The sequence below is a fragment of the Crinia signifera genome, chromosome 2, assembly GCF_055691185.1.
Source record: "Crinia signifera chromosome 2, ASM5569118v1, whole genome shotgun sequence".
Lineage (NCBI taxonomy): Eukaryota > Metazoa > Chordata > Amphibia > Anura > Myobatrachidae > Crinia > Crinia signifera.
In genome coordinates, this window is record NC_139218.1 from 139634547 (window position 1) to 139658760 (window position 24214).

Consider the following 24214-nt stretch of genomic DNA (forward strand, 5'->3'; position numbering starts at 1 on the left):
TCAGTAATAAAAATCTGTGATCGTTTGACAGAGTGAGTACCCAGAACCCCCCCCCCAGGAGTCTAAGGGCCCTAGGCTGAAAGCTGATGGTCACTTATTTCCATAGGTACAAGAAGTTAAAAAACCAGAGATATCTGACTTCAAAGCAGTGGTCCCCATCCAAGCCTGTTAATTGCTCTTCCCAGTCAGATATTTCAGGTTCTGCCTGACTTCAGCGTTTTTCTGAGGGTATATTCCAAAATCTAGGACTCTCTCCCTTTGTTAGATACTAGTAGCTTATCAGCCTTCCCGCAGCTGGTTACTGCTCCAGCTCCACACACCTGGTATGTAGTTTTATATACTCTTTGGCAGATTGCTCTGCCTCCTGAACTCTGACCCCTAGTCCCCAGTACCATTTGGTAGGTGGGATTCTTTAATTCCATTAAAAGCTAAGAAATCTATTTCCGGGAACTGGAGATATCTGCAGTCAAGCAAGCTGCCCTCCCACCAGAGTCCTCCTCTGCGTATTAAACATCCTCTACCACCCTGGAAGTTATGTATCAGGACCCCTTCATTTAGCCCAATGCCCCCTACTCTCACCTTGTCTCCCACCATCTGTGCAGTAAAGGGGTAATTAGTGGAAATGACTGATCCAGGCCCTACATGCTGAGTGGTTGATATAATACCCCCTACCACCCACGGGACATCAAAGCTTCCCCTACCACTGGAGGATCGGTAGGGGCCCCAATACATTGTTATGCCCAGGGGACTACACTGCTGTTGCCATATTTATATATATATATATATATATATATATATATATTCCATGTGGCTGGCACCCACATTAGGTGTATTAACATGCTGGGGTGAACATCCAAAGCAGGGCCGTCTTAACATTGTCAGGGGCCCCTGGGCAGAACAGTAGTGTGGGCCCCCCTCACATACGGCACCCCTCACATACAACCCCCCACATACCTATGGGCAGCAGGGTCTGAGCAGCGGCGTCTGGGAGTTGTAGCGCTATTTGCTGGGTCGGTGGGAAGCGCTGCTGATTTTGAAAAGACTGGCCCGGATGCTGATTGGGTGAGAGAATTTAGCCAATCAGTGTCCACTGGACACTGCATCCGGCCAGTTTCAGTGTCCCACCGACCCGGCAAATAGCGGGACACTGTCCAGCTGCTGTCAGGCAGGCAGATGGAGCACAGTACACCACTCCGCTACGCCCGTTTGTCAGGCAGCCTGCGCACAGGGAATGGGATCATTCGTCAGACTGCATTTAGGTCTACAGTCATTAGGTCGACCCCACTAGGTCGACTGGCAGGAAGGTCGACCTGACTTAAGGTCGACATGGGCCAAGGTCGACATGACTTAATGTCGAATTTGCATAAAGGTCGACATGAGGAAGGTCGACTGGTCATAAGGTCGACATGGGTTTTTCACTGTTTTTTGATCCGAATGTCGACACAGTCGACATGGACACAGTTGGCAATGAGAATCGGACCCTCGCTTCGCTCGCTATGCTGCGCTCGGCACACTATTTTATTCTCCCACCACGCCCTAGTGGATGGTAGGGCATGAAATACCGCCTGTCGGCACATGTCGGCTCAAAAAACAGTGAAAAACCCATGTCGACCTTATGACAAATTCGACCTTAAGTCATGTCGACCTTGGCCCATGTCGACCTTAAGTCAGGTCGACCTTCCTGCCAGTCGACCTAGTGGGGTCGACCTAATGACTGTAGACCTAAGTTCATTCTAATAGATGACCGCATCCCGCGCACAGGATGCCCCCCCATATCCCAGCTAGCCGGAGCACCACTTCTCCCAGGTACCCGGGAGGCTGCAATGCTGTGATTGGCCGGAGCGCGCACCCGTCAGCTGATGCAGCCTATCCAGCGGAGAGGGGGTGTGCGGGTGGGCACTGCTGGAGGCTGCACCGGGCTTGACGGAGAGCAGGCGGATGACTGACAGGACTGCCCCTAGCTGCCACCTCCAGCTGGTGTGGGTGTTCGTGCAGTGCTGTCTTCCCCATTGGGGTGGGCCCTTAGGTCAAAGGGCCCCTGGGCAACTGCCCATTCAGCCCAATGGGAAAGACGGCCCTGATCCAAAGCAATGGAGTGTATCCAGTGTTTTATCATAAAAGCAAAAACAGAGTCACTCACCAGTCAATTTAGTTTAGTCAGGCAGCATGGCACAATCATATATATTTTATTATTATTATTTATATACATTTGGTCTATCCATAATACTTTAACTGACCTGGCATATACATTCACAAAGTTTGCTGCCTCCATTTTTCTGATGGCAATTTGCATATACCGCAGAATGGCATGAAGAGTGATCAGAAGAATTGCTAAGTCCCTCTTTGCCATGACAATGAACTTAATGCCAAAAACTTCAACGAGAGAGGTTCATTAGTTGTGAAAAAGATGCCCTGGTGTCAAGAAGGGCAGCAAAGAAGTCACTTCTCTCCAGGAAAAACATCAGGGATAGACTGATATTTGGAAAAAAGTAAAGGGACTGCACTGCTGAGGAATGGGGTCATTTTCTCAGATTAATGCCCTTTCAGATTGTTTGGTGCATCTGGAAAAAATGCTTGTCTGGAGAAAGAAAGGCTTAGGCGAGTGCTACCATCAGGCCTGTGTCAGGCCAAGAGTAAAGCATCCTGGGACCATTCATGTGTGGGATTGCTTCTCAGTCAATGGAGTGGGCTCAATCACAATTTTGCCTAACACAGGCCCTTATTCTGATCTGATCGCAGTACAAATTTGTTCTCAAAATGGGCAAAACCATGTGCACTGCAGGTGGGACAGATGTAACGTGCAGAGAGAGTTAGATTTAGGTGGGGTGTGTTGAAACTGAAATCTAAATTGCAGTGTAAAAATAATGCAGCCAGTATTTACCCTGCACAGAAACAAAATAACTCACCCAAATCTAATCTCTATACATGTTACATCTGCCACAACTGCAGTGCACATGGTTTTGCAGATTTTAAGAACAAATTTGTACTGCGATCAGATCAGAATAAGGGCCACAGTCCTGAATAACTATTGATACCAAAACATTCTCCAAGAGCAACATCTGACAAAGAGGTCTAAACCAGGCATGTCCAACGTTGGCCCTCCAGATGTTTTGAAACTACACATCCCAGCATGCTTTGCCACAGTTTTGCTAATAGAGAATTCTAAAACTATTGCAAAGCATGCTGGGATGTGTAGTTTCAAAACATCTGGAGGGCCAACGTTGGACATGACTGGTCTAAACAATGAAGCTGTGAAAACTAATACTTGATGTCATTCTCAAAACTTTTGGCCCTAGCTGAATTAACAATGCACAACATATAGTGACATTTTCATCATTATGTTTAGGCCTATAGAAATTATAGCAATCATTAAAATTACATTAGGCAATAGATACTATTGGAAAGTTGTTTAACGGTCTCCAGGCACAGCAGTGATGCATACAGATGGTAATTCTTAACACTCATTTATATTGTTTACAGATAATTTGCATACAATCTGCATGACTTATTAAGTACCAATTTCCAACAGTCAGGGTGATTACAACATCATTTGTTTTGAGCAATTACACTATCAAGAAGCGAATGGCAATTGACATTATAGAATGGCATTAAAAAAGGAATCACTGTGCCAGGTAGGCCATCAACCGTGGCACCAGCCCAGCAAAAAAAATAATAATAATTATACAGTACTACAAACCTGGAATCAACATTTATAGAGCACAAGAAAGGTATTACAGAAATCGCAGTTGGGACAAATACACTTAAAAGGTGCTATTTCTAGAAGAGTGCAGTCGACTATCAAAATGCATTATTTCCAAAACATATCAATATCAGAGCAAATGGTGTAACTTTTTGAAGAAACATCACAAAGGAAAATAAAAGGCAACTTATTTCAGGTTCTAAAACTAAAGAAACCTCACAAGTTTATTTAACCAACTACAATGCCATATGTCCAGCAGATGGCGAGATTTAACAGGCATGTTGCTGAAATATAGATAATGTCACAACAGGAGAATACTGTATACTGAAAAGCTCCACAACCTCAATTAGACATAAAACCGATGTGTTTCGCAAACTACTCATCGATAAAGGAAAAAACCACCAACTAACTGCTGGTTAATATAGTACCTTATGTTGAAATTACTGAACACCTCAAAAATCTGGTAATGTTAGGAGCATATGACAATCAACCATTCACTCCCAAATGCTGGAAGAGAGACACATTGTTCAGAGAACAACAGGGTTGGATTTCGGCACTAGCAGGATTAGGGTTAGGTTCATGGAGTAAGGGAATAGTTAGGATTAGGGGTGAGGAGAAAATACTGGAATGAGTTGGTCTCCTGACTGGCACACCTGGGATCAAGCAAATGGGAGGGAAAGCGTATCAGGTGGACCCAAATGAGGAAAGTGTGGTCTAGACCAGCAGTTTCCAATTTGGTCCCCAACGAGTACCAAAAGTACAGGATCTCTCATATTTGGCTACACCTGTCACTTTAAAGTGTGTGAGTGTGTCTGTAACGCTGGGTGGAGCCTCTGACTCACATGACAGAGAACCAGCCCAGTGAGACCACAGTGCCAGACACCCTCTGCCTCCCCATGTTGCCCAGGAACCTACTCCACAGCCACCAGGTGACCCCCCCCTCACGCGATTCGTGGCACCCCCACGACCCCCCCTCACGCGATTCGTGGCACACACCACCCCCCCCCCCACCCCGAGACCCCCCCCCTCAATTCGCAGCAACCCCCCGCGCGATTCACGGCAACTCCAGGATTAAATGGCACATGCAAAACACTGACATGGCTATGGTCGACAATGAAAAAGGTTGACATAAGTTTTTGAAGATTTATTTTTCATTTTTTGAATATTTTTATATTCATTCTCATGTGTCGACATGGACACCAATGAAGTGCCACACTTATGTCAACATTTACATGTGTTGACCTTTCTGTGTTTATTTTTTCTTGTGGCGATTCGCGGTACCCCCACCCCCCGCAACCCCCCCTCCCACCCCCCGTATACCCACACACCCCTATCACTACACAGCTTCCTGCTCTCCTGAACCGTAACTTCCACCACTGGGGAGTCGCTGACGCTGTGTTGCCCACATACCCCTTTCATGCCTCATAGCCCAGCCTCCTGCTCTCATGCACCCTAACTCCCACCCAGTAGGAGGAGACACTGACTCAGGGCCACCGTTCTGTACTCCTGTACTGCCACGCTGGACCCCCACCCACTGGCAGAAGCTGCACAGTGTCTCCCACCCTCCTCTTTAATCCCCCTTATGCCCACACACCCCTATCACTACCCAGCCTTCTGTTTTCCTGTGTCGTGACCTCCGCCAGTGGGGAGCCGCTGACTCAAAAACACCCTACTATAATATTGCACACACAAACACCTAAACACACACACACACACACACAGCCCCCCCCCCCCCCACAAATGTAACTGTACCATCCACACTATCAATGTACATCTTACTCTGTAACCGCTTTTTAATTAAACAAAACAATACACACCCCCTTCCAAATCATATGCTCTCTAACACATTTCACCTATAACTCACGTTGCAATACAGGGCATCTTTCATACAATTCTAACCATATTGCTCATATACAAACGTTCACAAATTAAGGGGGCGCAGCCCCTTACGACAGTGTGAAGAGCGCCCGTGGGGACAAACGTTCACAAATTAAGGGGGCGCAGCCCCTTACGACAGTGTGAAGAGCGCCCGTGGGGTGCGATGAATCACCTAGTGCAGTGGTAGTCAACCCTAGCCCTAAAGGGGTGTGGCTTAGCGTGGACGTTGCTGAACGTTGCTGAAGGAGCAAGCACAGCTCCGACACCTATGAGGTTATATTTTATGCTGATGTGATTTCTCAGCCATCATCGCTCAGTGTGTATGCACGGCGCCGGGCTGAAATTGTATCATTTTTGATGACTGCCCTGCCCCATTCCCCTGCCCCACAGTGTACCTTGCCGGACTTTTGCTCCCTCCCTGCTCTGTACTGTGACACTGCACAGAGCAGGGAGAAGAGACTGCAGACTCCGTTGGATATATCCGGCCGCCCCCGCAATGCAGTGTGTTTGCAGGAATGATAACCCTGCATACACACTGAGCGGCTTTCCCCCTGCCTGGCACTGACAGCAGGAGGACAGACGGCTTTGCATAGCGCAAGGCTATGCAGAGCCATCCTCAAAGCCGCTCATCTGCTGGTATAACCAGCAGATGAACGGATTTTCCAGTGATGTTGTGGGAGCGTGCAGCAACGCTCACCGCCGGGGCATACACACTGGGCGGCTTTGAGTTGAAAGCCCCTCAAACCTGCTGTTTTGAGCGAATTTCAGCTAAAAGTCGCCCAGTGTGTATGGGCCTAGGGGAAAATCATTCAATGGTGAATGTTTCTACCTATGTGCACAGCAGCAAATGAAATCGCAGCTGTGCAGATGGGTTGGTTTTCACCCTGGCGGTGCGGCGTTTACCTGATCATTGGGCTCTGAATATACGCAGCCCAGTGATCAGTTCTGAATTGGAAAACAATGTTTGAGCTACAGCATGCATCCCTGATAAAAAAATAAAAAAACATGCCACATAAATCACTACAGAACAAACATTTAATTCATACAGTCAATTTATACAGTTCGGGTTGTATTTAAAATAAAATCCCTGAAAAGTTTAAATGGGTTCACCAAGCAAATGGTAAACAGGTAATTTGTAGAGAACATTCAGTGGATGGTGACACCTGTCTTCCTGTAGTTGGATAAATCTGCCAACAATCCCCACAAAGGGGTTTGTTGCTTGGTAACAAACCTGCACTCTGTGACCTACTGCCCTGCCTGTCAGCCCAAGAAATTGCTCAAAAGTGTAACGCCAGATTTAATGAGTCTATCGAAAGCTCATTTTCCGTACAGGAAATTCTGACATTTGTATTAATATTTGTCAGGATGACTGAAACTGAATTTTAGGTAAGCCTTTGGTTTAAAATAAAAGACAAAGCTAAACATCGCAAAGCATGTGAATAGCAGATCATATTCACTGCACATCAATATGCAAAGGTCAGCAACATTATTTTGGGTACTTGTGTATTATCATGGCGCCCGATTTCATCTAAATCGCATCCGATATCGTATCCGATTTATCGGCCGATTTGCGGGCGATTTTCTGCTGATTTTTTGGCCGATTTGATCTGCGATGCGATTTTGCGGCCGATTTGCGTCAGATTTTTTGCGGATTTTTGGCCATTTCCTGCTGATTTGCATGTTATTCCATCCTTGCACACCCCCAGGTACTATGCTATGCGATGTGATTTTCAGGAAAATGCCCCTGATTGTACAATTAAATATCGCATAGCAACGCATGTAAGCAAGTGGCATGTGCTGCGATGTGATTCGCAATGTTAAATGCACCCCCATTGTTAACGCCACCCCCACTATCAACACCAACCCGAAGCGTGCCGGCGGTACGCGTCCTCCGACCTTTTCATACCCCCACTATCCACGTCAGCGTGGAGTTGATCTTAGATAGTGTGGCGAGCGCAGCGAGCCCGAAGCGTGGCGAGCCCCGCGGATTACTTTACATGTATTCCGCGTCCCCTTGCCACGCTTCGGGCTCGGTGGCCCGCTGCGCTCGCCACACTATCTAAGATCAACTCCACGCTGACGTGGATAGTGGGGGTATGAAAAGGTCAGCGGACGCGTACCACCGCCCCTCGCGGGCTCTCTACGCTTCGGGTTGGCGTTGATAGTGGGGGTGGCGTTAACAATGGCGGTGCATTTAACATTGTAAGCACCCATCAGGGTGATTGTACAATTACAAATCGAATCGCTTCACATGCATCGCATGGCATGCATCACATGCCACTATATTGCATGCGATGCACTACGATGGAAATCGGGGGGGGGGTGCAAGGTGTGCAATGATGGAACAGCATGCAAATCGGCCGGAAAAAGTGAAAAATCGGCCGGAAATCGGCCGCAAAATCGCATCCGATTTTTTCATGCGATTTGCAGCCGATTTCATAGGCCTGTGATAATACACAAGTACCTTATTTTGTTGTCACAATACAGACTAAAGGTCCATACACACACTGGGCGACTTTGCCCAGCGTGTATGGACAGTGTTGATGGCGTTCATCGCTGCGGGGAAAGCCGATCAGTGCATACACACTGAGCGACTTTCCCCCTGCCTGGCGCCAACGGAGGGGGGAGGACGGTGTTGCACAGCGGAGCACTATGCAAAGCCGTCCTGAAAGCCGCTCTACTGCTGGTATAACCAGCAGATAAACGGCTTTCCCTGCGATGTTACGGGAGCGCGCAGCAGCGCTCACCGCTGGGCCGTACACACTGGGCGGCTTTGAGCTGAAAGCCACACAAACCTGCTGTTTTAAGTGACTATCATCTCAAAGTCGCCCAGTGTGTATGGGCCTTTAACCATTCACGTACATTGGAAAAAACAAAAATCCACAAAACCACCATTTTTTTAGCTATTAAAAGCGTTTTGTTTTTTTCTTAAATCAGGGTTTTACAAGCAGCTGCCGTTTAGTGTGTAAAACCCCATGTGACACCAAGAGGCAGATTCAAGCAGTGCATGTGTACACCTTTTACAGTACGTTTTTCTTTCAGCACAATCAGGCCGTTTCAGCAACCCCCTCCTCTCTCTCCCAGCCGCAGCATCCCAAACCACCCAGTACCATAGAGTCTAAGCACTAGAGAGCTCAGACTATTGCACATGCACAGACCTCAAATGGCATGGCGGACATTTTTTAGTCAATTCCGGCAGCCCTGTTGCCTTCGTCGCGAAACTCCGGACAGTATTAAGAAATGGGTGCAGTGTGTGCCCCCCTGTGACTCAGCCTGTGTGCACCCTGTATATTGCACCCATTATAAATATGCCACAAGCTCAATAAATTTCAAACAGAATCTACCTTCTAAGGTTTCAAGTTTTTAGAAGAAATCTGTGGCGCTATTATACTTAGAATTCGCCCGTCCCGGGTACTGGGATATTTCCCCTATCCCTAATAAACGTATAAGATTTTTGAAAAGTGTACTCGGGATGTAGGCGCTTTCCTGACGGACTTATAGGTGGATTAATTTATTTAATAGATTTTTATTATAATGAAAGAATTAGTATACTCCCCTTTCAGTCAATTCCGGTTCCTTTCTTATATTTCCTCAGGGGGGGTCGTTCATGGAACTTCTCAGACGATATAAAATAGGGAGACACAAAAATATACAAGACCCAATGTGTAGATCTGTTTACAGAAATATTTTTTCTTAGTGGTGGGTTTCCTTAAGATGCGTACCCAACTCACGTTAAAGAATAACTTTATACACTTATCAAGGTATCTTTTAAGTTTTGGGTGGCATACCCGTACTCACGATGAGGTCGGCTGTGCAACACATAAAAAGGTATCTTTTCCCAGGATTTTAGATCAAATAATTTTTATTCCATAATGCAAGGTAACAAAGTGATAATCATAAAAAGTGGTAATGATAAAACAAGGATGCAGGCAGTGTCAATACTGGAGTCAAACACTCAGTAAGCAGTTTATATACCATAAACAGTTTATGGTATATAAACAGAAGAAGAACAGTGCACTAGCCAGGAGCCTGAGGAAGAGACCCATGTCTCGAAACATGTTGTTCCTGGACTAGTGCTCTAACATCCAGAGGAGTAGGTAAGTGTAAAATTGGAGGTCCACACAGGTTCCAGGTCCGGACCCTTGGATACCTGAGTGTTTGACTTCAGTATTGCACTGCCTGCATCCTTGTTTTATCATTACCACTTTTTATGATTATCACTTTATGTTACCTTGCATTATGGAATAAAAATTATTTGATCTAAAATCCTGGGAAAAGATACCTTTTTATGTGTTGCACAGCCGACCTCATCATGAGTACGGGTATGCCGCCCAAAACTTAAAAGATACCTTGATAAGTGTATAAAGTTATTCTTTAACGTGAGTTGGGTACGCATCTTAAGGAAACCCACCACTAAGAAAAAATATTTCTGTAAACAGATCTACACATTGGGTCTTGTATATTTTTGTGTCTCCCTATTTTATATCGTCTGAGAAGTTACATGAACGACCCCCCCTGAGGAAATATAAGAAAGGAACCGGAATTGACTGAAAGGGGAGTATACTAATTCTTTCATTATAATAAAAATCTATTAAATAAATTAATCCACCTATAAGTCCGTCAGGAAAGCGCCTACATCCCGAGTACACTTTTCAAAAATCTTAGAATCTACCTTCTGTAGTAAACACAAGGAAGACCTCGGCACATGATTTGGCATTTTAAGCAGTAATTAAATTTGTCTCCATCCCCCCTCATTGGGGCATCATCCCTCATTGATCCACATTGCCATTCTCTGAACACCTTTAGTAGAAGAGTGTGCAACTGGCATTCATGCTTCATTTGTTACCAATCATTTAATGCTCTACTTGTATCAGTGATCATTTATTTCTGTCTTGCCAGGATAGTTTACAATACATAGATCTTTACACAATTCACAAATTGCAATGTGACAATCTCAGACAGTCAGAACAGGTGCAGAAGTCCACAATGCAGAATTGACTTTGTACACCTGTGACCTCCTTCGCTTTCATCTACCCCCACTAATGTTGTCATATTTCTCACAATATTTTGTGTAATTTACAACAACTCTCCTTGCTGTAAAGCTCCTCACACATCCCAAAACTCACACAGCACTTACATCATTCTCCGACAACATATCCTCATCATCGCTTGAAAAGTCAGCAGCTTCTTTGTCTTTGGGGAGAATGTGCTTAAGGTAGAGCTGTAAATAGACTGCTTTCCTGTGATCGCCCTGAGGCAATAGCACGTTATGTGAAATTAACATACTTTTCAATTGATCTTTGGAGAATTGAGATGGGTCTCCTGCATGGCCTGGCATGACTGCGACTGGTCAGAATGAAATGTCAGACAGCTGCTAGATGTGTAATTCAAACTGCTTACTGGCAACACTGCTTTTTTTAAGGAAGCATTACACGCTATGTGAATATGGTTGCTGGTCTTCCAAATGTAAATGCAATGCTATATATTATTAGTAAGCACAAGGACAAATTGCACTTCTACATCCAAGACAGATCACTTAAGTAAATCATTCTGTCCACTAACACGGAGAACACCCCTCAAATGCACCAATACATCAACTCTCTGTGCAAGTGTAAAACATTTCAGTCAGTTAGAAATATAAATGCACATTTTACAAATGCTGAATAGGGCAGCTGCATAAAGGGTGTGACAAATCAAAGCCTACAATAATGGTCTTTCCAACAGGCACATCCATACAATAGCATAGATTTGCTGTTTACTCTGTGCATAAAACCAAAGTGTGTCTGCTTTTATCAACAGCGTTGTACTTTAGAAAATAAATAAATAGAATAAATAAATAACTTGGAGCTTGGATTGACTATTCGTTTTTTTTTTTCCTCCCAGGAATACAATTAAAATACGATTTCCATTATCGGGAATACTATTAGATTGCTTAGTAATCTTAAATCTTCACAAAGCGGTATATATATATATATATATATATATATGTATTTCTGCTCTCTCTGGCTCACCGCAGCAGTAACTGGTGGGAAAAGGAAGAGGGGAATTGTACGTATAACTTTCCCACCATTAATGCCCTTCATAGTGAATTGTGTTACACATACTCAATGTATTTTATCTATTTATAGGTATGTTCTCATACATTGCCACTCAGATTACAGGGGCAGTGAAAACAGTGTACATACCCAAGAAACCAGGCTGTGACTATTTGCAAAGGAATTGGATTTGCTTGTGTATAAAGTCGCAGATAAAGCCAAAGGGCTATTTCACATGCTCCGGCTCCTGCCAGGTGGCAAAACCCTGCACGGCCAAATGCCATGCACAGTAGATAATAATGGACACTATTGTGTCCATTCACACGGGGCGGCCACGGCCCGGCTGCAGCCGGATGTCACGACTGGAAGGGATGGCTGTGTGCGGCATGGCTTCCTGGCCGTATGGGGTTTCGCTGCCCGGCAGGAGCCGGAGCGTGTGAAACAGCCCCAAGGGCCCCCATTCATTAGGCCAACTCCTGACTACCACTGAGCTCCCCGGGAGAGCTTGATAAAGATTTGGCACTTGATGTGCAATTTTTTACATGTGATAAATCAGATGAGATTTATCACATGCAAACCCAGGAAAGCTGCAGGAGAGCAGGGTCCAGGGGAGCTGCATGTGGGGTAGTGGCAGGGTCCGTGTTAGAGGTAGGGGAGGAGCAGAGTCCGGTCCGAATTTAAAAAAATCCTATTCAAAAAAGATTTGAGGCTGCTGATTGACTGAAAGCTCAGCCAATCAGCATCAGCCCAATCTTTTGAATATGATTTTTTCTATTCTCCCTCTCGCCGCAGGTAATGGAGAGTGGGAGAATAGAAAAAAATCCTTTTCAAAAGACAGTGGCCGCCCAGTCTTTTGAAAAGGATTTATTTCTATTCTCCCGCCGCTCCCCCGGACTCTGCTCTGCGGTCCCCGCCTGTTGCTACATCTCCTGCAGCTCCTCCGGACCCCGCTCTCCGGTACCCACTACCCTGGACCTCGCTCCCTGTCACACTGACGGCTGCACATAAGATTTGTCTTATGTGCAGACCACCCGACCTCCGCATCTGATCCGATGCATACGGGACAACGCATCGGATCGGATGTCAAACACTACCCAATTTGACCCGATTTCTCGGCCTAATACTCGAGGAATCGGGTGAAATCAGGCCCAAATTGCGTAGTGTAATTAACAGACCTCAAACATCAAATAAATCACTAATATAGCAAAGTCGTGTTGTCAGGACTATGACTGGATGTGTCAAATGGACTATTTGGCGCCATTGAAGACACAGTAAATAAGGACACATCCATATACAAAATATTTCTCACCTCTATTTGATTTTTTTTAAAATATGGTCTCAGGCCTCCATTCACAAACTAAACTTGTTCATGTACATAACACAAGATGCTCTAAACCGAAAATGCTGTATTTTTGTATGAGTAAAGCCCCTCGGTTGGAGCAATGCTGTGGAGGGTATCACCAGCAAAGATACCCTATAGAAGCCTATGGGCTGCTCTCCGCACAGATCCCTCCGCGCATGCCCCACAGCCATCACTATACAGAGTCCAGGAACGGAACTTGCATCACAAGAGCTGTCATTTGCGTTACTAATTGCATGTTATTGCATATGCGATTAGTATGCAGGCGGTACCCAGGAGAGAGGGACAGCGGATGTTAGAACATCACAACCAAGGTCTAACTTCAATATCATCCAAATTCAATGCTCATTGCATAGAGATAACAGATTCAGGACAGGATGCTTTAACGCAAAAATGCAGGAAAATACACATGGTGGGTTTTCGTTGCGGGGTGTATCACCAGCAAAAGCTGCCGATACCCTATGGTCTACTCCTATACGATAGCCTATGGTCTTCTTAAAGCAACCCAGAACTGCCCCAAAGGGACCCCCACACCGCGCTCCCCCCTCACCTGTGTGTGGGCATCACAATGCTGTGCTGCCCAGACCAGTGACCTCCTCCGCCCTGCGCTGTACCTCTTCCAGGGGTGCAGGGAGAAGGCGGTGCCCACCCACATCAGCATCTGGGTAAGGGAGGGAGGGGGAGCCATTGGGGACCCAGTCAGCCTGTTAGCTGCTTCACAACGGGCAGCTCTTGCTATACTAATCACGTATGTTAGAGCATATGCGATTATTATCGTTGAGGTGGCCTGCGAAGGGGGGGGGGGGGGGCGGCAACTGGCAGCAGAGGTTACAGCATCCCGCCCTCAGGTCTCTCAACACAAATATTTATAAAGCCTCACTAAAAGATACTTACTAGTCATAAATTATGTGCATTTCTGAAATACAATGCCAAACCATGTCTCAGCAAATGCAGATATCGCACGTGTCATTGCACTCTACAATCTCTGCACTCAGTCAATTTTGAAAGCCAACAGTCATGTTAAACTCAGAAAAGTTTTCTGTCCCACACTGAAGCCAGAATTGAATGGGCTGTTCATATAATCAGCAATGGCCAATTAAGTAACCACTTTTCATACCACCATGGGGTAAAAACAGAAATCGAGTCTTTAAGACCATATCCAGCAGTAATCAAGATTAACTGAAAATGGCCCTGTATGAGGCTGAACACCAAATACTATGTTTAACTTAATGACCAATGACAGTTAAGTCCTGTACAAGTTTCTGTCAAAACGGAAACTATGAGGGAAATTAAATGATCACATGTGCATACCGTGAAGTACCCCTTATTTCTGCTTGCCTCCTGAGGCAGTGCAGAAGGTACAGCCTTTTACACCCGACATCTTAGGCGCCTTGCACACGTAAACCCAGTGCATCAGCGTGTGACCAGCACAAAAAAATGGGCATCCAGCACCAAAACAGTTATTTGCATATCACCTGGTCTAAAACTAAGTTGGATGTGACACGATGGGGCAAGCAGGATACATTTGAAATCAATATAATATAAATGATTTTTACAGCACTTTTTGGGGGCAAAACCTGGTGTTTTAATTTAACTTTTCCTTTAGAATTGCAGCTTTAAAAACACAGCAACACAATTTGTTCTTCATTTTATTTTCTCCTTTGCTCAGGTAATCTTTTACCACATGCATCTACCAAACTTCTCTAGAACTACACTTATCTGCTGTAAACTTCTTCCTCTCAATAAAGTCCCATAAACACTGGGCGACTCGTTTGTGCCACTCTGTGTTTTTGAGGCAGCGATGAGCGCTCCTGCAACATCGGTGGCCCAGCAGATGAGAAACTGAGTGGACGGCTTTCCATAGAGTCCCGCTATGGAAAGTCGTCCACCCCCCGGAAAATCGCTAAACGGGCGCAAAATGCTCAGTGTGTATGCACTGAGTGTTTTTCAGCCCACAGATTTTCCCCATCATCGGTCACCATACACACTGGGCAAGATATGGTTCTAATTTGGCACCTGGTCAGATCTGACCATGGAGATCCACTGAGCTGTGTACAATGAATGTAGGGCGAGTGAACACAAACAATGCATTCAATGTATCTGTATGGTAACATCTGTCACATTTGGAAAACTGCAGAAAAAGCCAAACGAATGCAGCCTTGTTAACTCACCTTTTCGTAACTGCCTAGTTTCTAGTCCTCTATATTGTGCCTGTAAGCCAAAAGGTTCCCATACAGGCTGCAATGCTTTTGCCCAATGTCATTACAATGTGAAAGTGTCCAAGAAGAAAGCAGTTCCTAATAAACATAAGATTAGAAGTCTCTGTTGTTGGCTAAGCTACTTAATACATCTGGATGGATGAGGAGCACGTGCTCATGCTGTTGTCACTGTAAGCCAGCAGTAACTATGCCTGAATGCATCTGGTGATGTGTTCAGTGCACAGACCCACCAGAACTTTCACATATACTACCACATATGACTGCCCACATTTTAAAAATGTCAGTGCTGAATTTGGAGGGGGTCTTAGAGAATATTTCCAATTTAACGCTAAATAATGTGATTAAATATATTATGCCTAAACATCGTTCTGGCAATACATTGCAGTACCAGTAAGCTTTACTTCAAAAGTTTTAGCAGTACCTGGCCACCTGTTGAGTAACATTATTTAGTTTGGAAGCTCTGGGTAACACACAGCTGTGTAACTTAGGCTGCCCGTTCCAACTTCAAATTTGTATTACCGAGTCTGCAGCCCTTAGCTCTGTGCAGGCTATGTATAAATCCAGAACTAGCTGATGCAACCAGGGGCAGCATGCTGATGTGGTCACAGAGAAGCGACAGACACTGTTCATTGATTCTATTGGATGCAGTTTTGCAATGGATTGTGTGAATTGTAGTTTATTACCATAAATCACTGAACCAGTTCTAATGTAAACGAAGGCTGCTCTTCCCTAGTAGAATAGCACAAAGCCAGCAAACTAGGCTTAGGAAAGCTTAGGTCCCAATCATAAAAGGAAAATAAGACCTTTTTTTTTAAACTGCCTAAAGCCTCACATTGTGAATACTGTACATTGTTAAAGGACATTTCATATATATATATATATATATATATATATATATATATATATATATATATATATATATATATATATATATATATATATAAAGCATAGCCAGCATTAGGTTTACAATAGTGCACACATTCTGCCTGCAGCACTTAAAGGAAATTTGTAAAAAAAATAGGTGTATTTCTATTTAGAAATACACTTATTTTTGACATTTACTATCCTGAAAATACAGCAATTCGTATTTGTATTAATGTGCTATCAATACGAATTGCCGTATTTTCGCTATTGTAAATGTCAAAAAGAAGTGTATTTCTAAATACAAATACACCATTTTTTTTACAAATTTCCTTTAGTAAATTTCCCCCAATATATGAACATTCACATCAGTCCCTGCCCAAGTCGAGCTTACAATCAGGGCAGCCGAGAGGTATGCTGGTCCCCGGTAAAATGTTGGAGGCATGGCCTAATCGCGGGAGGTGACTGCCTCCCATGATTAGGCCACACCCCCCAAAATGTCTAAGGTGGGGTGGGGGGGGGGGGGTGTTATTGCCCACCCCCCACCTCTGCAGCAGCACACACCTACAGCATGTGCTATGCGGACAGCAGGCTCAGCATGAGCTCTCACGCTGTTAGTGAGATGCTCATGCTAAACCTGCTGTCAGCACGGCACATGCTGCTGTAGGTGTGTGCTGCTGCCCGGGAGGGATGGAGGGGGAAGGGTCGGACCAGGGCCCCCGCCGGGCCCCTCCACCAAACCTGGGCCCGGGTAATTAGGTAACAGCTGCCTAAGTAGAACGCCAGGGTAAGGTAGCGTCATGTGCCTCTGGCAATGGGAAATACTTCTCTAGAAAAAGACACTTAGTCAAAATGTGCCGACACACGGATTTTTAAACACTATTCCCGTTTCGACCAACTGGATGAACCGATTGTTTAAAATCTTTACATGTGTAGGCATAACAATCTAATGTTCACACCACCCTCTATTGTCTAGCTTGCTGATCCCCCTTCAACAGATGGATAGATAACGACCCATGCAGGATTTAGCACACATTGTCCTGTGTGTGTGTGGTGATCATGGACAATGTGCTAACTATGCATTAAAATGATTTGCATTTGTTAAATTATCCATCAACCCTCTGATCATTTACATTACACAATAGTTCTGTGTGGGCATGATATCTTTTGGCCAGGAGTCTTTCGGATTTCAAGCGAAATTGGAGTGTTCTTTAGGTCCCATACATTACGTCCTAGTTGATCCCTCTTTAACCAACAGGGTAGGTCCCAGGCAGCAGGATAACATGCAATATATCACTTGCGATTCCATTCCCTGGTGCGGGTACGATCTCTGATGCACATGGGACCCCACACCGGATCAGATGTCAAACATCCGATTTCATTTTTCACACGATTTCTTGGCCGATCCATTGGAACAAGGTAGAAAGTAGCCAAATCCGACAAGCGCATGGCTAGATTAAGTCCCAGGTCCCCAATCCTGCTTTTTAACAAGGTCAGGGCAGAGAACTGTAAAATTCCCAGCTCTGTGTCTGACCGCAGTATTAGTGACAATTGGCCTGATTGCTTAAGCCCCATACACATGGGTAGATTTAAGGGTACTCTTTACCTAGCACGGCGCCCACGATTTTGATCGTGGGCATCGCAGGTAAAAAAATCGCGGGCATTGAATGCACTAAAAATCGGGTGCGACGCGACCGACGCGATGCCCGCGATTTCCCATAGGGAACAATGTTAAATGTCTCAATTGACCCGATTTTCATGTTCAATGCCTCAATTGACCCGATTTTTCCATAGCAAACAATGTTAAATGGCCCACAGAGGCCAAATGTTAAATGGCCCCCACAATTGTTAACGCCACCCCACGATCAACGTGAACCCGAAGCGTGGCGAGCACGCAAGGGGCGGCGGTACGCGTCCTACGACCTTTTCATACCCCCACTATCAACGTCGGCGTGGAGTTGAGAATAGAATAGTGTGGCGAGCGCAGCGAGCCACCGAGCCCGAAGCGTGGCGAGCCCCGCGAGGGGACACGGATACCTTCACAGGTAAACGCGTCCCTTCGCGGGCTTCACAGGTATCCGCGGGGCTCGCCATGCTTCGGGCTCGCCACACTATTCTATTCTCAACTCCACGCCGACGTGGATAGTGGGGGTATGAAAAGGTCGTAGGACGCGTACCACTGCGCTCGCCACGCTTCGGGTTCACGTTGATCGCGGGGTGGCGTTAACAATTGTGGGGGCCATTTCACACTTCAGGGTGCCTATTTGGCCTCTGTGGGCCATTTAACATAGTTTCCTATGGAAAAATCGGGTCAATTGAGGCATTGAACAGGAAAATCGGGTCAATTGAGACATTTAACATTGTTCCCTATGGGAAATCACGGGCATCGCGTCGCACCCGATTTTTTAGTGCATTTAATGCCCGCGATGGGCGCCGTGCTAAGTAAAGAGTACCGATTTAAGCTTAGAATCCTCCCCTATCTAGTATCAACTCCTCCCTGTTCCAGTTCCAGGTACTGTAGATGCGCAGGCACTAAATTATGTATCACACAATTGAATGTTTATGAATTGTTGCTAAACATGGGGTGGCAAATTCATGTGTTGTATTGTTCTAGCATGTATAAACAAGGTTTTAAAATATGCTTAAACTCAGCAAATCTGTCACACAGGGAATACAAAAAGGAGGGGATAATGATCACAGCCAAACAATGCTAGGGGGCAATCAACCCAATCACTCACCCCCTCGGTCTGCCGGTGTGCTCGGTCTTAAGGTGGCCATACACCTTAAGAGGTCCGAGGTCGGGTGGGCGGTCGGCCAGCAGATCCAGCAACTGACTTTGGTCTGATGCGCACGGGACAGCGCATTGGACCTGAGGGGACATCAAACTGACCCTATTTGGGCTGATTTCACGGCCCAATTTGCCGGAATCGTCCAAGTGTATGGGGGCCTTTATACTCTGGCAGGTATTCAATTATATGTTTCACCCTGTGCAATGAATCCTGTTTCGGATTCACTGCCCAGTCGCCGGGTTACTGAGGGCTGGAGCATTCGCTGCCAGCCCTCCCTCTCCCCCTATTCAACACCTCAGGTGCTCGCTGCCCCTGACAGCGATTTTAACACCCCCCCCCCCCCCCGACGAATGCCACAGGGAGCCGGCGCAAGACAGGGAGATGGAAGCCTCCCTGCCTGTGCTGGAATGTGTGGGGGAGAAGGAGGGCTCATGGGGACACAGGCAGCAGAAGCTGCCCCCTAGGAGAACTGGCAGGGGATGCAGCCGCTGCACTGGTCCCGCTCGTGCATATGTAATGAGCGGGACCAGTGTGAGCGGCTCCCCCTGCTGATGTCCCGTGTAAAATTTTTTTTACAAATAAATTAAATATATATATTCATGTGCTGCAAGCACATGAATCCAAATAGTAATGCCCCTTCAGATAATAAAATTACTGTTTTTTTGACACCACAGGAAAAACCCTTTATTTTAAAAGAACACATTCCAGTTCACCTTAAAAAGATGTCAAATGCAAAACGGTGAATAATGGCGAAAATCATGCTGAAAGCAGTTCTCCATCCTAGCATTGAATTCACCGCAAAAACCCCATTGAAATACACCAGCGAATTGCAGCGAGCATTAGACGGAGAGCTGTCCGGCATTCACTGTTCGCCTTCGGTGAACAGTGAACATTGAATAGGATGAATCAGATTTTCAGTGAAAAAGATTCACCGCAAGGAGTGAAAACAGCCCGATTCGCCCCCAAAAAAACCCCGGTTAATCGGGAGCATTGAATACTGCCCTATATGTGCAATGTCTGTCCACTAGCTGTAGCCCTGGTTTATTCTGGATATATTATTGAGCAGGTATGCTATGCAATTTGTTCTATTAATTGTATCCACATTATATCTATTGGTTTTACAGGTGTCATAGCTGTATAACAATCATGTGCTACACAGGTGATGAACTGCACTTAGAAAATTCAGCTGCATCTATCTTCGCTATAGAGCACAAGTCATGTTTCAGGATAAAAAAACATTTTAGAAGTCTTTTTTTTACAGATCTTTCTGTGCAGAGTTTAACCCCTTCCTGACACAGCATGTTTTTGCCTTCCTGACAGAGCCCTTTTTTTCAAATCTGACATGTATCACTTAAGTGGGGATAACTTTTTTAGCTTTTACTTATCCCAGTGATTTTGAGATTGTTTTCTCGTGACACATTGTACTTCAAATTAGTGGTAAATTTGGGTCGATACAGTCTGTGTTTTTTTGTGAAAAATACCAAAATGTCGTAAAAAAATGGAAAATTTAGCAATTTGCAAAATGTTAAATTTTCTGCTTGTGAGACAAATAATCATACCACTCAAAATAGTTAATAACTAACATAGACCATATGTCTACTTTATGTTTCCATCATTATTTCAACTTCCTTTTAATTTTTTTGGACACTAGGAGGCTTACAATATGAATAGCAAATTTTCAAATTTTCAAGAAAATTTCAAACACTGATTTTTTTAGGGACCAGTTCAGTTCTGATGTGACTTGTATGTGAGACACCCCCATAAATGATGCCATTTCAAAAACTGCACCCCTCACAGTATTCAAAACAGCATTTTGGAAGTTTGTTAACCCTTTAGGTGTTTCACAGGAATTAAAACAAAGTGTAGGTGAAATTTCAAAATTTCATTTTTTTTGCAGATTTGCAATTTTAATACATTTTTCTAAGGAACACAGTAGATTTTACTAGAGAAATGTGACTAAAAATTGATTCCCCCAATTCTTTTGTTTTCATAAATATCCTATATGTGGCCCTAGTGTGCACGTTGACCAAACCACAGGCTTCATAATAGAAGAAGCACCTACTTGATTTTGGAGCCTCCTTTTTATGAGATTATTTTTTAGGCACCATGTAGGTTTCTAGGCACCATAAGATGCTAAAAGTTAGGAACCCCCCCACAAGTGACCCCATTTTGCAAACTACACCCCTCAGGGAATTCATCTAGGGGTATAGTGTACATTTCAAACCCCCAGGGGTTTCACCAATTTTGATACAACTGGGCAGTGAAAATTAAAAATTACATTTTTTTACACAAAAATGCAGTTCTGGCTCAAAATTTTTCATTTTCATAAGGTATGAAGGAGAAAAAGCACCCCAAAATCTGTGCCCCAATTTCTCCCGAGTATGGCAATGCCTCACATGTGACCAAAAAATACCAGTTGGGTGCATGGCAGGACTCAGAAGGGAAGGAGTGATTTTTGGATTTTGCAGCTCAGATTCTGGTGGAATTTTGGTGGGTGCTATGTCGCATTAGCAAGACCCCCGAAGCACCAATACAGTGGAAGCCCCCCACAAGTGACCCCATTTTGCAAACTACACCCCTCTGGGAATTCATCTAGGGGTATAATGTACATTTCAAACCCCCAGGGGTTTCACCAATTGTGGTACAAATGGGCAGTGAAAATGAAAAATTAAATTTTTTACACAAAAATACAGTTCTGGCTCAAAATTTTTCATTTTCACAAGGAATGAAGGAGACAAAGCACCCCAAAATCTGTGCCCCAATTTCTCCCGAGTACGGCAATGCTTCATGTGTGACCAAAAAATGGCAGGACTCAGAAGGGAAGGAGTGATATTTGGATTTTGCAGCACAGATTCTGGTGGAATGTTGGTGGGTGCTATGTCGCATTAGCAAGACCCCCAAAGAACCAATACAGTGGAACCCCCCCACAAGTGACCCCATTTTGCAAACTACACCCCTCAGGGAATTCAACTAGGGGTATAGTGTACATTTCAAACCCCCAGGGGTTTCACCAATTGTGGTACAACTGGGCAGTGAAAATGAAAAATTAAATTTTTTACACAAAAATGCAGTTCTGGCTCAAAATTTTTCATTTTCACAAGGAATGAAGGAGACAAAGCACCCCAAAATCTGTGCCCCAATTTCTCCCGAGTACGGCAATGCCTCATGTGTGACCAAAAAATACCAGTTGGGTGCATGGCAGGACTCAGAAGGGAAGGAGTGATTTTTGGATTTTGCGGCTCAGATTCTGGTGGAATGAATGGTGGGTGCTATGTGGCATTAGCAAGACCCCCGAAGCACGGTGAAATTATGAACCTAATAATCCATAGATGTGTGGTATATTTTAAAACACTCCTTTATACATAGGCCGGGTTTGTCGGGGCAAGTGTCACACTGGAAAATAGTTTGCTTTCTTATTCCCTTTTTATAGCAAACTTTGCACCTTTTTTGTGTCCTGCCCTTTTTTCCAGTGGAGGGGATTTCATCAGGAAAATGCTGCCCTGGTACAATACGGGGGCCAGTACTAGAAGTACTGGGGCCCTCTGCCTGCTGGTTCCCAAATATTAGGCTCTTTATGACTTCCTCTTGAAAGTGCATAAATGTCCCCCTCTGGCTGGTAGAACGGAATAGCACATAAGCGTTATACAGTGCCATCTGGATGATATACACGGCCAGCTTCTTGTACCAGATTTTTGTTTTCCGCAGGGGACTGTACGGCTTCAGTACCTGATCTGAAAGATCCACTCCGCCCATGTACCTATTGTAATCCAGGATACAATTAGGTTTTGAGGTGTGGGTACTGGTACCTCGTACAGGGACGGAGGTGGTACTGTCTCCGTGAATTGTTGTCAGTATAAGGACATCCCTCTTGTCCTTATATTTGACCAACAACATATTTTCGGTGCATATTCCCCTGCTTTCACCCCTTCTCATTACTTGGGCAATGTGCGTTTTTGGGAGGCCTCTTTGGTTCTTGCGCACAGTACCGCAAGCTGCTGTACCTCTTGAACCAAGGGCCTTAAACAGGGGGATGCTGGTGTAAAAGTTATCCACATAGAGGTGATAACCTTTATCCAGGAAGGGGTGCACTAAATCCCAGACAATTTTTCCACTAACACCTACGAGGGAGGGGGGGCATTCTGGCGGTTCAATTCTTGAATCCTTCCCTTCATATACCCTAAACCTGTGAGTGTACCCTGAGGTGCTTTCACACAGCTTATACATTTTTATGCCATACCTTGCCCTCTTACTGGGAAGGTACTGGCGGAATTTAACCCTTCCTTTAAAATGTATAAGGGACTCGTCTATGCAAATGAATTTATCTGGGATGTACATCTCTTCAAATTTGGCACTGAAGTGATCAATGACCGGCCTGACTTTGAATAGCCGGTCAAAGGTGGGATCATCTCTGGGTGGGCACTGTGCATTATCGTTGTAAGGCAAAAATTTAAGGATTAACTCAAAACGAGTCCGGGTCATGGCCATACGGTAAAGTGGGGTGCTGTACAGAACATCTGTACTCCAATATTGCCTAATTTCTGGCTTTTTTACTATGCCCATATGAAACACCAGACCCCAAAACGTCATCATCTCTACTGCATCTACAGGGGTCCACCTAGCAAATGATGACGTGGGGTTTTGAGCAATAAACTGCTGGGCATATAAATTAGTTTGGTCCACCATTAAATTTATAAAATCATCAGAGAAAAATAATTTGAAAAAGTCAATTTCTCTGAGACCTGTGGAATCAAATTGGATTCCTGGGATGGCCAAAAACTCAGGAACCTGGGGCTCAAAATTGTCTGGTGGTGGGGTCCATACGAGATCAATTATTGGGGGGGGGGGGTCTCAGCTGCTCTACGGGGGCGTCTTTGAGGGGGTCCCTCATCACTAGAGGAGCTTAAGATGAATCCTTCAAATTCCCCGCTTGCCTCACTGGCTGTGTCAGAGTCAGAGGCAAGCATGGCATATGCCTCCTCCGCTGAATACATTCTTCTGGATGACTGGGATGACATTTGGGATGACATTTGGGATGACATTTTTATTTTTGTGTTTATGGTAGTGAAATGTTTCAACACGTGTATAGTGTAGGGGGGGTACAAACTTTATTTCAATGTAGTATGTAGTGCAGGGCTGGGCAACACCGGCCCTCCAGATGTTAGTGAACTACACATCCCAGGATGCTTTGCATTTGTTTTTCTATGTGGCCATGCTGAAACTGATGCAAGGCATGCTGGGATGTGTAGTTCACTAACATCTGGAGGGCCGGTGTTGCCCAGCCCTGATGTAGTGTGTAGTGTGTATGTAGTGCAGAAAAAAAAAAAAAAAAAAAAGGTCCTGCGCCAAAAATTGAGCACAGATGTTGGTCAGTA

At 44.9% G+C, this 24214-nt stretch overlaps 1 protein-coding gene across 10 annotated transcripts in view; it reads right to left on the reverse strand.

Moving 5' to 3' along the window:
* The window catches only part of LEMD1 (LEM domain containing 1), a 92088-nt gene that overhangs the window by 55380 nt on the left and 12494 nt on the right, over positions 1-24214 (reverse strand). For 4 of the 10 annotated variants that reach the window (XM_083173007.1, XM_083173004.1, XM_083173005.1 and 1 more), the window contains exon 1: positions 10716-10931. The exons of 3 other annotated variants lie outside the window; for them this stretch is intronic. In XM_083173007.1, the coding sequence (XP_083029133.1) occupies positions 10716-10916 (201 nt within the window). In that variant the 5' untranslated portion in view covers positions 10917-10931. Of the gene's footprint in view, positions 1-10715; positions 10932-15144; positions 15167-15613; positions 15752-24214 lie in introns of those variants that run through there. 3 more of the 10 variants (XM_083173009.1, XM_083173012.1, XM_083173011.1) reach the window with 3 other exon arrangements.